Source organism: Astatotilapia calliptera, chromosome 10 (assembly GCF_900246225.1).
Source record: "Astatotilapia calliptera chromosome 10, fAstCal1.2, whole genome shotgun sequence".
NCBI classification, from domain to species: Eukaryota; Metazoa; Chordata; class Actinopteri; order Cichliformes; family Cichlidae; genus Astatotilapia; species Astatotilapia calliptera.
The window spans coordinates 753,922-766,838 of NC_039311.1; the positions used below are offsets into that span (position 1 = coordinate 753,922).

Genomic DNA, 12,917 nt, shown 5'->3' on the forward strand with positions numbered 1-12,917 from the left:
ATTACCGTACAGAGTTATAAAGTTCCTCGAGGCAGCTGTTGTTGTGATTAGGTGTTGTAAGTTAGTTGTGGGATAAAATTGAGGCAGAGGCAGCCAGAAGGGGACAGAAGGGGGGGGGGGGGGGGTTAGCCTCCTCTGCACCCTGGTGACATACCCCTACTCCAAGGTCCTGCATGTGTGGGTGGTTGTGGTGGAGCGGGAAGAGGGAGGCAGCTGGAGATGGGGAGGGAAGGAAGGGAGGGGCAAGTGACCCCTCCCTGGGGCCAGCTCTCCCGCTGACCCCAGTAGGCACCCCCATACTCCGCGACCCGCCAGGGAAAGGGGGCCCAGGCCCATCCAGACCGGGGCCCAGTGCAGCAGCGCCTCCCGGCCCCACAGAGCCCGGGACAGTCCACCCAACCCCACCACAGAGAAAACTGCACCCACCCCACCATCCACTCATCTTCCAGACTACATAAGACAGTAAACACCCAGGCTGAGATCTTCCTCCACCTCTCCTGTATCTCCCCCTCCTGCAGAGGGAGCTCCTGAGGAGAGGAAAGCTCCTGCAAGATGTGACCATCTCCCCCACCAGTTGAAGAGCCCCCCAGGTGGCTCGATGCACCGGCGGCACCCTGCGCCAGAGCTGGGCCCCCATATCCCTCAAATTTATCCCACAACTTAGACATTCACATTACTCACACTCTCATTACACATACATATAGGATCTTGGGGGTGGGCACGATACACGGAATCCAAAGTACCATCAGGGTGTACACCCCACCCCTGGCGTCGTTGCCCACCTCTCAATTTTAATACACGTAGACATTGAGGGCTAGCAGGAGGGACTATGCGCTTACCTGCTGCTCTCTGGCAGGTAGCTCCATGCCCTCCTGGGTTTTAAATGCACCTTAGAACACACATGCATCAACACTACAATGAGCGGGTGGAGGGAGGTTTGGAGTCTTCTCTCACCCCCATTCTCTGCGGCCTGCTGGAGCGGGGGGGCTAGGAGGAAGAGTTGGCCGTCCGACTGCGGTCTGGAGTGTGGGGCCTCCCTGCTGCTGCGGAGTCGGGGCGGTCTGCCTCCCCCCACCGCAGGGAAAAGGGTAACACTACCTGGGTCTGGGTGCAGTTCCCCCTCCAGGGGCAAGGGTACCTAGACCCGGTTTGTAGAGTACGCTTGGGGAGTGTGATCGTGTGTACAGCGTCTCTTTATGTCTGTCTCCACGTTGGTTGAGTGTGGAGTAAGTGCATATGAGAGCATGAGGGTGGGAATGGATGTTTGTATCTGTGTGTGCCTGTATGTCTGTGTCTATATGTCGGGTGTCAGGCGCCACCTCTCTGGGGACATCTCAGGCTCTCCAAGGTTTGGAGGCCTATCTCCCCCTACCACCACTTCCCCTGCCAGTGGCGGACCCCCTCAGACATCGGTGCGTTGGTGGTTCTTTGTGTCCGGGGATGGGCGTCCAGGTACGCACCAGCTCACTCCTTGGCGGCCGCTTATCGGGGCCTGGAGCCTGGGGCTCGCTCGGGCCACTTCGGAGGTGGGGTGCCCCCGGCCTCTCGGCCTGGGGCTCGGTCACTCAGGCACGGCTGGCTGCCGGCGGAGCTCACGGGCGCGTCACTGCAACTCCCCCTGGCTTCTGCTCCACGGCTGCTGAGTGAGCCCTCATCTGGGACTCTCCTCAGCTCTTTCTGGGACAGTGGCGCAGCTGCCCCTCTGTTGGTCTTCCTTGGTCTCTTGTGTTCTGGGGGCCTCTGGATGTCTGGAGTTTTGATCTCCTCCATACCTGCTTCATGCCCTGGAGGACGGGGCTGTGGCCCCCCCACACTCCCTAGCAGATCATTACATGAAGGAACCTTTTAAAAAACAAAAAACAAGCGCGTCCATGCTCACAGGTGTACACACGGGTGATCACACCCACAAACTACACCCTTTTTGGCTCCTACCTCAAAGCACACTGTGTTCTGTTGATCTTATGTGCTGCACAATAATGTTTAACATTTAGTATTTACTGTCATATTCCCATATATCATTGTGATGCTGTTTATTCTATTACTCTTGTTCTCTTCTGCTTGTTTTCTTTTTTCTTTCTCAGCAGGTGATCCAGGTGATTGATAGATGCATTTTTTTTCTCTGCCCGTTCTGTTGGTTTTTGTCTTTTGCCCTTCTCCCCCGTCCCTCTTCTCAGCTGTTTCTCTTTCCCTCTTTCTTTCTCCCCTTCTTTCCCCCAGTCAAGTCTGTCCCGTATTCAGTAAGTGAAAATAAAATAAACAATAAAAGGTGAATCAAATGGACCATTACGGCAAGGCTGGGATGGTCAATTTGGTAAAGTAAATCCGTTGGGCATCTTTCTTTGCCTTTAGACAACAATTCTGATGCAAAAGAGCCAAACAGGACAGGCCAAAAAAAAAAAAAAAAAAAGGTGTTGTAAGTTAAAATAATAATAATAATAATTTAATTGTACATAACTATAGTTATAATATATAATATCACATTTAGATAAATGTTGTTAGTCACACTAACTAATAAAAAATAGTTTAATTTATCTAATAAAATAATACACCCCCCTCAGGAAACAAACCCCTCCAAACATTTGGGTCATTTAAATCAGATGATGCTCTCCTCCAGTTACAGGACTGTTTTGATCTGACAGACTGGTCCATCTTTGAACAGCAGGACCTGGAGACCTCCTCTCAGTCTGTCCTAAGTGCTGTGTACAGAATGGGACATTTAACAGAACCATCCAGGTTTTTCCTATCCAAAAACCTTGGATTACAAGTGAAGTACAAGCTCTGATCAGAACTCAAAGCTTTGCGTTCAGGCTGAGGGACAGTTCTCTATACAGCACTGCCAGAGCCAATCTGAGGAGGGGTATCAAATAGGCTAAGGAGGCCTACAGGAGAAAGATAGAGGATGAGGAGGATAACTTCCTCACAGACAACAATCCCTGCCAGGTGTGGCGAGGTATCCAAGCCCTTGCCAGCTTCAAAAGGCCAGAGCCCAAAACCCCAACAGCAGCCTCGAACCTGTAGCAGCTCAACACCTTCTTTGCTCTATTTGAAAACACTGCTCGCCCACTCACCATGTCCCCCACCTCACCTTGACCCAGCCGCCCCCGCAGGAACATGAGGTCAGGAGAAGACTGAGAGTGGTGAACCCTAATAAAGGAGAGTAGGTGTAGGAGTAATAGGAGAGCTGCTGGCCCCAATTGCATCCCAGGGGCTCTGGTTCAAGCCTGCACGGATCAGCTGGCAGGGATCCTCACCAGGCTGACTCTATTCCCACCTGTCTGACAGCCTCCACCATTATTCCCATCTCCAAAAAGACTAGAATAGACAGCCTCAATGACTACAGACCTATAAGCCCTCAAATCTGTAGTCATGAAGTTTTTTGAGCAGATAGTGTCTACCCCCTCCCTCCACCCCCAGCTTACAGAGAAAATCAGTCCACGGAGTGATTCACCAGTTCAACAACACCCTTCACAGAGTGCTGACCCATCTGAAGAACAGGAAGAGCTGTGTTAGAAAGCTTGTCACGGACTACAGCTCACCATAATCCCAGACATCCTCACCACCAAACTGGAGAAAGATTTCCTGACACCAGCATCAATCAGTCAGACTTGCCCCCCATGTCTGGGGGGAAACGTGGGGGGCAAGTCCCCACTGTCACTCAGCACTGGTGTCGTTCTCAGCCCCCTACTGTATGCCCTACGTATATGACTGTACAGCAACCCACCCAACCAATGTCATTGTCAAGTATGCTGATGACACCACTCATGGGCTCATCCTCTGATGGAGGTAGAGAACTTGTCCCACTCGCGCTCAATAACCTCAGGCTGAACATCCTCAAAACAAAAGAACTCATAATGAACTTCAGGAGGCACAGACAGCTCCACTCCCCTCTCATTATAAATGGAGAACAGGTGGGATGTGTCTCTGTTTCAGGTTTCTAGGCATCCACATCTCCACTGATCTCACTTGAACAAACAACACCAATGCCCTGGGAAAGAAGTCCCAGCTGCAGCTGCCATTCCTCTGTGTCCTGAGGAAGAATAACCTGGATCAGAAGCTGCTGCTGGCTCCTCAGTGGAGAAAGTGCTATCCATCTGCCTGGGTTTTTGCTACGCAGGGGCCACAACTGAGAACAAGAAGGCTGCGCAGAATGTTAGCATTGCCCAAAAAATCAGTGTCTGCCCTCTGCCACCCCTGGAAGCCCTCACCAGATCCTCCTGTCTCAGGAAAACGATGGCCATCAAAGGTGATGCCCTTGCACCCCGCCAACCACCAATTGGACCCAATGCAGTCTGGTTGGCACCTCGGGTCAGTCAGGTCCCACACCTCCAAACTTACCAACAGCTTCTTCCTGAGGACCATCAAAAACACTATCCTCTCACACCCCAACCCTGCCCACCCACTTCACCAATCTGAGCCATGGTGTGAGTAACCCCCATCACTCAGACCACTCACTTATTTTTGTATATATTTCTCTTAATTGTATATATTTCTCCTGTTTCCTATTTATTTCTATATTTTATTCCATCAAAGTCAGTGTGGAGCACCCACAGTTTTGTTCTACATGTACAGTGACAATAAAAGGCTGTTCTAATCTATTCCATTCTATATGAGAGTTTTGTTATATTGAGGGCAAAAATTGTTGAAAGAAGTAATTATTATAGAACAAACACATCATCATCCTGCTTAAGTTTAAAAACCTTATACTCTCAAAATCCACTAGAAACCAACAGAAATATGACAATACTACCTCTGAAAGAACTGAAAGATAATAAAAGATGAAAAATGAAGTTTTAGAAATCTATTAACGTTTATACAGTTATCCAGTAATCAGAGATATAGTTCATATTCAGTGTGATGGGAGAGATTTCTGTCATCCTTGTACTGAAGATTTCTTCCGTAATGGTTTTGTGACATGCACGATTGTAATAAGTTGTTTCTTTTTTTTCTTTGTTCTCTTTCACCACAAAAGTAAACATATGTAACTAACCTCAAGCGTCCATCCTCTGCTGCAGCTCCTCCAGGGATGATCTTGGTAATGAAGATGCCGGGGTCATCACCAATATGGGGGTTATCTGTCCCTCCAGCGATGCTAAAGCCCAACCCTGAGTTACCCTGCGGTCATGAAAATCTCATTGATACCAAAGCAGAACCCATTTTGTATAGTGTGGTCAAAAAATGTTTCTTATCCATTCACTTTTCTAATTCTCAGTTGTTTATGTAGTAACTGAGGAGGCTTCCCCCGGAGTATATCTACCACTGCAAATGTAATGAATTAATCATCTCTGAATGACAATACTGTATTCACAAGGAAGCAGGTGAACAATGTCTCTCAGAGAAGACAGGCTTAAACCATTTCTGACAGGGCTTCAGTAAACAGAAGACAGATAAACTGAAAGGTCGGGTGCATTTCTCGGGTCATGTATCAGGTTGTTGGCCTTCACAGGACGTGACTTTTATATATTGTTCATCTGCTGTAGATAGTTAATTTTGTTTTCACATCTGTTTTTCCTCTGTTTTTTTTAAGGACAAGGTGTACAACGTCCCAAGATATGCCAAGTTTTCGAGTAAATCAACACCTTTGTGAAAAATACAGGCATTAAAAATGTTGTTTAATGTCTGTTTTTGCTAAATTAACTGAAGAAATTGCAACAAATTTTGTGCTTTGGTGAAAAGTGCTAGCACTGAAGTTCCCATAATTTGAAAAATTGTTGTCTGTTTTCAAGTTGTCCCATTCACAAACTTGGGTTTCCATGCATGGGTGACAACAATACCCCATCAGCCTTTAACAGGTGAGGGGTAATTAAGTGCAGGCCTATGTGAATACAAATCTTCTGTCTGTTTTTATCCCTGTGCCCTCCTGAGCTTTTTCTCCCTTTGACATCTTCATGGAAAAAAATGTACTTGTACAAATTCTGACTAGAAATCCTGATACAACAATATTTCTTTCTGCATTTTGTTTAATAAGGGTTTTAATCAACTTGAGTCTTTATAAAAAAGACGATTCAATAATTTTCAGGATTTTAACCCTTTAAATTCCAATTTAAACATTTGAACTTTTTTTGTTTTTTCCAAAAAACACACAAAACACTTATTATTTTCTAATTATTAGTGCCAGATACGCACTCTGGATACCTTCGTGGACAAAAATGCCCCATTCACTTTAACTGAAACTATCTCTCTGCCACTGCAGTATAAAAACATGCATTCTATAATGTCTGCATTTCATTTTGAAGAAAAGTACTGATATCTGACATTTTTTCCATTGCAGGTCGAATAATGAAATTACTGTATTATTGTACAGGCGGCCAAAAGAATGATTGGTGTGGATGTGTACGAAATCATTTTTGAGGTATTTGGTGGTGTGTGTGTAAATGGCCTGCATTTGTATAGCACTTTACTTAGTCCCTAAGGACCCCAAAGCGCTTTACACTAGAGCTGTGGGTGAGTAAGTGCATGCATGTGAGTGCCAGTGTAAATCTGTATTAATTTCAGTGGTGACTAAAGGTCATCTTTGCGGGATATGTTGGATGTGTCTTTGAAGAGGCATTTGAGCAACTCAATGTGCTTACACATGGCCCACATACCGCAAAGAATGACGGCCCTTTGGTGGCCCAGATCTGATTTGCCAGAGGTGGCCCACACATGGGCCAGCACAAGGCCAGCTGCAGGCTGGTGGTCCTGTGTTGGCCCATTTGTGGGTCACCTCTGGTAAACCAGAACTGTTAAACGTAGCACAAATGTTTGACATCAATTTTGTTTGATTCCATTAATGTGGGGGGGCTGGTTGACCTCTGATGACCTCTAGAAATTGACCTCACCCAACAGCGTGTACATGGGCACGTCGTCAGGAGCTGGAAGCAGATGGATTCAGAATATGCAGGCTTCGTAAGTCTTTGACCAGAATTCACTGAACCAGCAGCAAAATAGAAATGTATGGGTCTATTTATTTATTTAATTATTACAGTGACCCCCCCCTCAAAAGAAAAAAAAACACTTTGGAGAATGAGCTACCAGAACCTTTTCTGTAATTTTACACATTTAAATCTTACAATTTAAGTCCAAAGAGTCGTGCTGACAGATTTCTTTCTTTGTAATAGCAGTCAGCAGTGGCTATGCAGAAAAACAACAAAGTGGGCTGTGTGTATAATGACTTTGACATTCCCTGGTCTGGAGGTATCTCCCAGGAAGCACTTGATGTGTCCAATGTTGAGAAGACAGTAGTTACTGCTAGTTTGGGTGTGATGTACACATTTCCTTCTCTCACCTCAGCCGGTTGCAGCAGATGGCCTTAGCTTTCGTCCGTCAGATACACAGCAAAGCACTATTTTTGGTAGAGCATGCTAGCGGGCCGTCGTTATTACCGTGTTGTTTGGAAAATACGGCGCACTTAAAATCAATCCTTTGATTTTTCTGAAAGTCGACAGAGCCCCTTATAATCCCGTGTGCCTTATGTATGAACTCTGGTTGTGTTTACTGACCTCAAAACGATTTTATGTACACGGCGCTCGAAAATCTGTCAAATGTTTCAGTACGACTTTGCTAAGCTACGAACCCGCACCGCTTGATGGATTGTCGGAGCGTTACGGCTATCGTAGGCGGAGCCTGACGGAGTGATACGTACTGTGCTTCAACATAATGTTACCGTATTGTGTGTGTATAACCTCTTTAAGTTTTGTGGATATTACACATGGTTATGCTGAGGATATGTCGGCCAGTTTCCACTGGAAACGCCTTTTGGTTAAACTGTCAGCGAGGAATTTGCATTTGCACTGTTACATTTTTCTATAACTTTAATGCACAGAAAACAGCTGCTTGTTTAAGTGAAAATACATTGATGGGTTTTTCTTTTTTGCACTAATAAAGTTGAAGAGTTGTAAAGCGTTTTGTCTCGTGTCAATTATATCTTCAGTTATATCATTATCGCAAATTTTCAAATGTATATCGTGATAAATATTTTTGGTCATATCACCCTGCTCTAGTCTCCACCGCTTGTTTCCAGTCACAAGGAATCAGTACAACATGTTTCATTGAATGTATTCTCATGTAAAGTAAAATAGACAAAATGTCCTTTATGGTGTGACTCCTTTGTGAATAGTCACTATTGTGGAGCACTTATTTACACTTATTTATTCTTCTATTAAATGCAACATCAGTGCCTAGTAGAGCATTAAATCTACATGTATAGAATCATCCATCAAAGCTGATTAAAACTATTTAAACAAAGTTTAGTGACTTTGGCCCAAAATAAGATTCTAAAAAGCTGCAAAACTGAAATCTTATAAAAATAATCCACAAGCAGCGGTGATGTCACTGTGGCAATGTCCATTTTGTCTTATGGAGACAATAGTCAGGTCATCCCACATCAATTGTATAGCTCATAATATATACAAAATTAAATCTACAGCCTTAGCACAGATCTTTTTACAGGACAGGAACAATGTTTTGACTTTCCTGTATTATTCCTTTGCTTCTCAAAGACTAGTTTACTTCACCCTCACAGTCTGATTAGATGGATCTGAGATACTCACCCGCTCTAAGGTGATTTCTTCAAACTCATATTCAATTTCTGTGCTGTTGACCTGAGGAATGAAAAAACTGAATGAAGACACACACTTCATAGTTTCAGTCCACATTGCCTTAAATTACATGGATGATGTTAAGTGTTGAGGCTGAGCTTAAACTGAATGTGACGAGTGTTTCTCAGGGAAACGTGTAAAGTAGAGACTGTCTCATGGACAACAATTTATGATTGGTTATCAATGTAACTATTTTTTTAATATGGAGGGTCAACTACTGAGGGGTCAGTCTCATCTAGTACTTTACTTAATAAAAGTAAAGTAAAATAAAACTTAATAATAAATTATCAGGGAGTAAGTCTGTCTCTACTTGAGTAACCTAACAAGACAATCAGGAATAAACATTTAAAAGATAAATTCTCTCACATAAGGAAGCGACTCCAGAGTGTCTGTATTGATGATCACGGGAGCAGGGTTGGCCTGTAATGAAGACAGATAAGGAGAAAAAGTGAGAAACTTGAGTTTTACAGAAAAACCATCAAGCATGACTGTTCATACATTTACAGTTTGGGTGCTGACCTTGAGAGGAGAGATGTGAGAATGGGACACGTAGCCGTGCACATTTTCAATCTCTGACAGGTTCTTCTGTGAAACATGGACCAGCTCAGGAGCACGAAGCCCACTGGTGAGCTGTGGGAATCCCTGGTCAAGCAGGGGTGAGTCATCTTCTTGGTAGTGATACTGCAAAGAGTGGAAAGGGAACAAAGAGAAAGACAAATGATTGAGAGTTTAAAACAGGTCACAGGTACAGGAGAAACATCAGACTGATGTTGTTTTCAGGAATGACAGGAGATATCGCAAAAACAACTAGTCTTGATCAACTTTAGCAAATTCATATTTTGGAGATTATGTATCTGAATTTCAGGAGCGGGACCTCCAAACACGCTCCTTCTGGTTGCCATCTACAGAGGTTCCCCCAGTTCTGCAAGCTGTCGTTTTCGTTTACGTGCCCCATCCTCCCTCCCTCCCTCCTTGTTCTCATTTCGTTAACTTCCTCACTTCTATTTAAACACGGGGATCTGCCAGGCCTGGGAGCCGTCGCCAGTCCCCTTCGGGGCCTTCCCCAAACCGCAGCTCACTTCATGTCCAAGCATCACCTTTACCTACTAAAACACTGTCAATCCTAAAATGAGGACGTGGGCCCAGCTAGTTCATTATTTTGAATATTTGTTTTTGTAAGCATAAATATTGCAAAAATGCTTAAATATTATGACCTTAAAAAGAAAGACGATTATTTAAAAGAGAGTTAATCAAAATGAAACTACACACCCGCTTTAACAGTAGAGTTCTTTTAAGATTCTTCACAGATTTTCTTCTGGAAAAAATAGTGTTTTCAACAAAAGAGGGGATTTCAAGCTGTGACTTACTGCAACTCCAACCTTCTCTTTTAAAACAGTGAAAAACAATGCAAACAAAGAGTAAAAAGCTTTGAGTTGTAACTAAAGAGTGTAATTTCTAATTTGATACAGCAACATATTTCCAAACTGTTAAGACTGGGGCAACCTGGTGGATCATTTAAGTAATGTGGGTTATGATGTAGTATAATAAAAATCCGTAAGATGTAAAGATGGAGAGGGGTTCAGGATTGGTACAGCCAACAATGAGCCTATATAAATGCAGTGATAGTGGTAAGACCAAAGAGTTTATGGGCACCAGCAGTAGCTCTTAAGTGGAGTCTAGACACAATAAATGACAAATCTCCTGTCATCTTTGCATGAACAGCTAATGCTGTAGCTCAGGAGGCAAAGGAGCTTGCAAAGAAAAGCGTCTGGACGTCTTTAAGTTGCTTGAAGACGTTTCACCTCTCATCCGAGAAGCTTCTTCAGTTCTAAGGTCAAATGGTGGAGAGTCCCAGATTTAAACCTAGTGGGAGTTTCCCCCCACAGAGGGACAAAAGGTATGATCTGGGGTGGGAACTCAAAACTGGATTATAGATGGCAGGTTTGAGTTCCCTCCCCAGACGCCTTAACGCCCACTCACATCCTGGGCCATCTGACCTCAGGAAATCACATGATAAGGTGGGGCCAGGTTTCACAATGAGCTCACCCGAAACTCTGGCTGATTGGGACCCACACCCAGTTTCACACCTTGGCTCAGGTGATTAGAGGATCATCAGGGGGTCCTTTTGTCCCTCTGTGGGGGGAAACTCCCACTAGGTTTATATCTGGGACTCTCCACCATTTGACCTTAGAACTGAAGAAGCTTCTCGGATGAGAGGTGAAACGTCTTCAAGTAACTTAAAGAAGTCCAGACGCTTTTCTTTGCAAGCTCCTTTGACTACGATGACCTGGATGACTGAGAACCTTCACAGACATGTAGCTCAGGAGCTTAAGCAGGTCATTCACTGATTGGAAGGTTGATGGTTCAATCCCCAGCTGCTATGAGCCAACAATGCTGAAGCACCAATGGGGTTATTAGGTACAACAAGTGAAACAACACTTTGGTGTGTGTATTGCTGTAGGAAAAACTGCGTGATCAATACAACTGCTCTGTTGTACAGTGTTAAGTTGTGCTTATTAGGAAGTGCAGTTGTTGAGTTTGCATTCATGCTGCGAGGAAACATCATCACCACAAGAGAACCAAAGAGAAAAGTCTTCTCCAGTCTGTGGTCCTTTCACCCTTTTTTCTGCCCTCACGTACAGAAGCACAACAATTGTCACATTCACTTATATTTCCTAAATAAGACTTTGACTTGATGTTTTTCACTTATACTTCCTTTCAGAAATATGTTTGTAAATTCTGCATTTTACATACTGTATTAATCAATCGCAGAGTTTGGTTGATATGTACACACTTTCAAGCACTTATCTGCACGTCACACACGCAGGCGCGCCTTCATACATCGAGTTACTTATTGCACTGTTGTGTCTGTATCGTTCTGTTCTTTTTTATTTGCAATTTTTGCACACGTGCACTTTGTGTAGTCCTGTGTTGATTGTCATATGCAGCACTGTGGTCTTGGAGAAACACTGGCTGGCTTCACTGAGCACTGTATCACTGCACATGGTTGGAATGACATTAAAGCCATTTGACTTGACTCTTTCATTTAGTTAACGTTTTATCATCAGCTGGTTATGCCAGCGAGACCTTTCCTCACTCATTTGGTGTCCAGATGTCAGAATGAATGAACCTTCTTCACTCTCTCTCCACTCTCTTCATCCAGGCTGCCTGCAATATTTTTGTAAATCCAGCAGATGTCACTACTAAGCAACACAGTGTTAACGTTGTGTTGACACAATAAGGGCAATATGCTACACACTCCATTGACCCATCACTAATGGCTGCTCTGGTCTCCAGTCTGCACGCTAAAATATTCAAATACTGATACTCTCCGATGCTTTCACTGTATGAATGTGTGTGACTGTTAGAAAGCATGTGAATAAGGCAAGTCACATAAAGTATAGTTCTATATTGTGTATTTTGTTGTACAGTTATTTTATTTTCAACTTTAATTTATATATTTTATCTTATTCTTCCCAGTTAAATTTACCCTTCATTCTAATTTGTGTTGTACAGTTATTTCATTTTTAACCTTAATTTATATTTTATTCCTTCCTAGTTAAATTTACCCTTTTTAATTTTTCATATTTATTTCCTATCTTATTCATAGCCTTTTCCTTTTTTGTTTTCTTTAGGTCACGAGCAGTTGTCCAAGCATTTCACTACATATCGTACTGTGTATGACTGTGTACGTGACAAATAAAATTTGAATTTGAATTTGAAAAGTGTTTTGAGTTCTCAGAGTAGAAAATTGCTTTAAAGAACCCGTCCATTTATAATAGTTTGAAACAAATGACCACATACAGCATCATCACTGTAAATACTGTCAAAAGAAGTGCAGAGAATGAAGTGATTGCGTTATCACTGCCAGCACAGTGTACGCAATTTGGATGGGGTGAAAAAACAAAACAAAAGAGTTTCTCACCCAGGGAGTGTTCATCAGGGCAGGGTTCATGCAGGGCTGGGGCTGGCCATTGTGGGTTGGCTCATGTACTGCTGCCGGCCTGTTCTGGAGAGAGAAGGAGGACCATATGTGACCACTATGAGCAGACAGTATAGGTGAGACTTATTAACAATTCCATGAAATGAATTCAATTTAATCTGATAAAAATTAAAATTCTTCCTTCTGTCTTGTATGCAAAGCAGCAAAAAGCTGATGCATATGCCCGGAGCTTACAATCCCAAGTCAATGTGATGACTTGCATTTGACTTGAACACCATTAATCCATATTTTATTCACAATAGAAGATAGAAAACATATCAAATGTTTAAATTCAGATATTTTACTACTCCATGAAATATATTAGCTCATTTAGTGACAGCCTCAAAAAAGTTGTGACA

The 12,917-nt window shown here is 43.5% G+C and overlaps 1 protein-coding gene across 15 annotated transcripts in view; it reads right to left on the reverse strand.

The window, feature by feature from the left end:
• LOC113030572 (disks large homolog 2-like) overlaps positions 1 to 12,917 on the reverse strand; it is a 175,923-nt gene that overhangs the window by 70,788 nt on the left and 92,218 nt on the right. For all 15 annotated transcript variants that reach the window (XM_026182128.1, XM_026182129.1, XM_026182133.1 and 12 more), the window contains 5 exons: positions 12,502 to 12,585; positions 9,096 to 9,257; positions 8,943 to 8,996; positions 8,529 to 8,579; positions 4,988 to 5,112 (listed from right to left, as the gene is read on the reverse strand). In XM_026182128.1, coding sequence (XP_026037913.1) covers positions 4,988 to 5,112; positions 8,529 to 8,579; positions 8,943 to 8,996; positions 9,096 to 9,257; positions 12,502 to 12,585 — 476 coding nt within the window. The remainder of the gene's footprint in view (positions 1 to 4,987; positions 5,113 to 8,528; positions 8,580 to 8,942; positions 8,997 to 9,095; positions 9,258 to 12,501; positions 12,586 to 12,917) is intronic.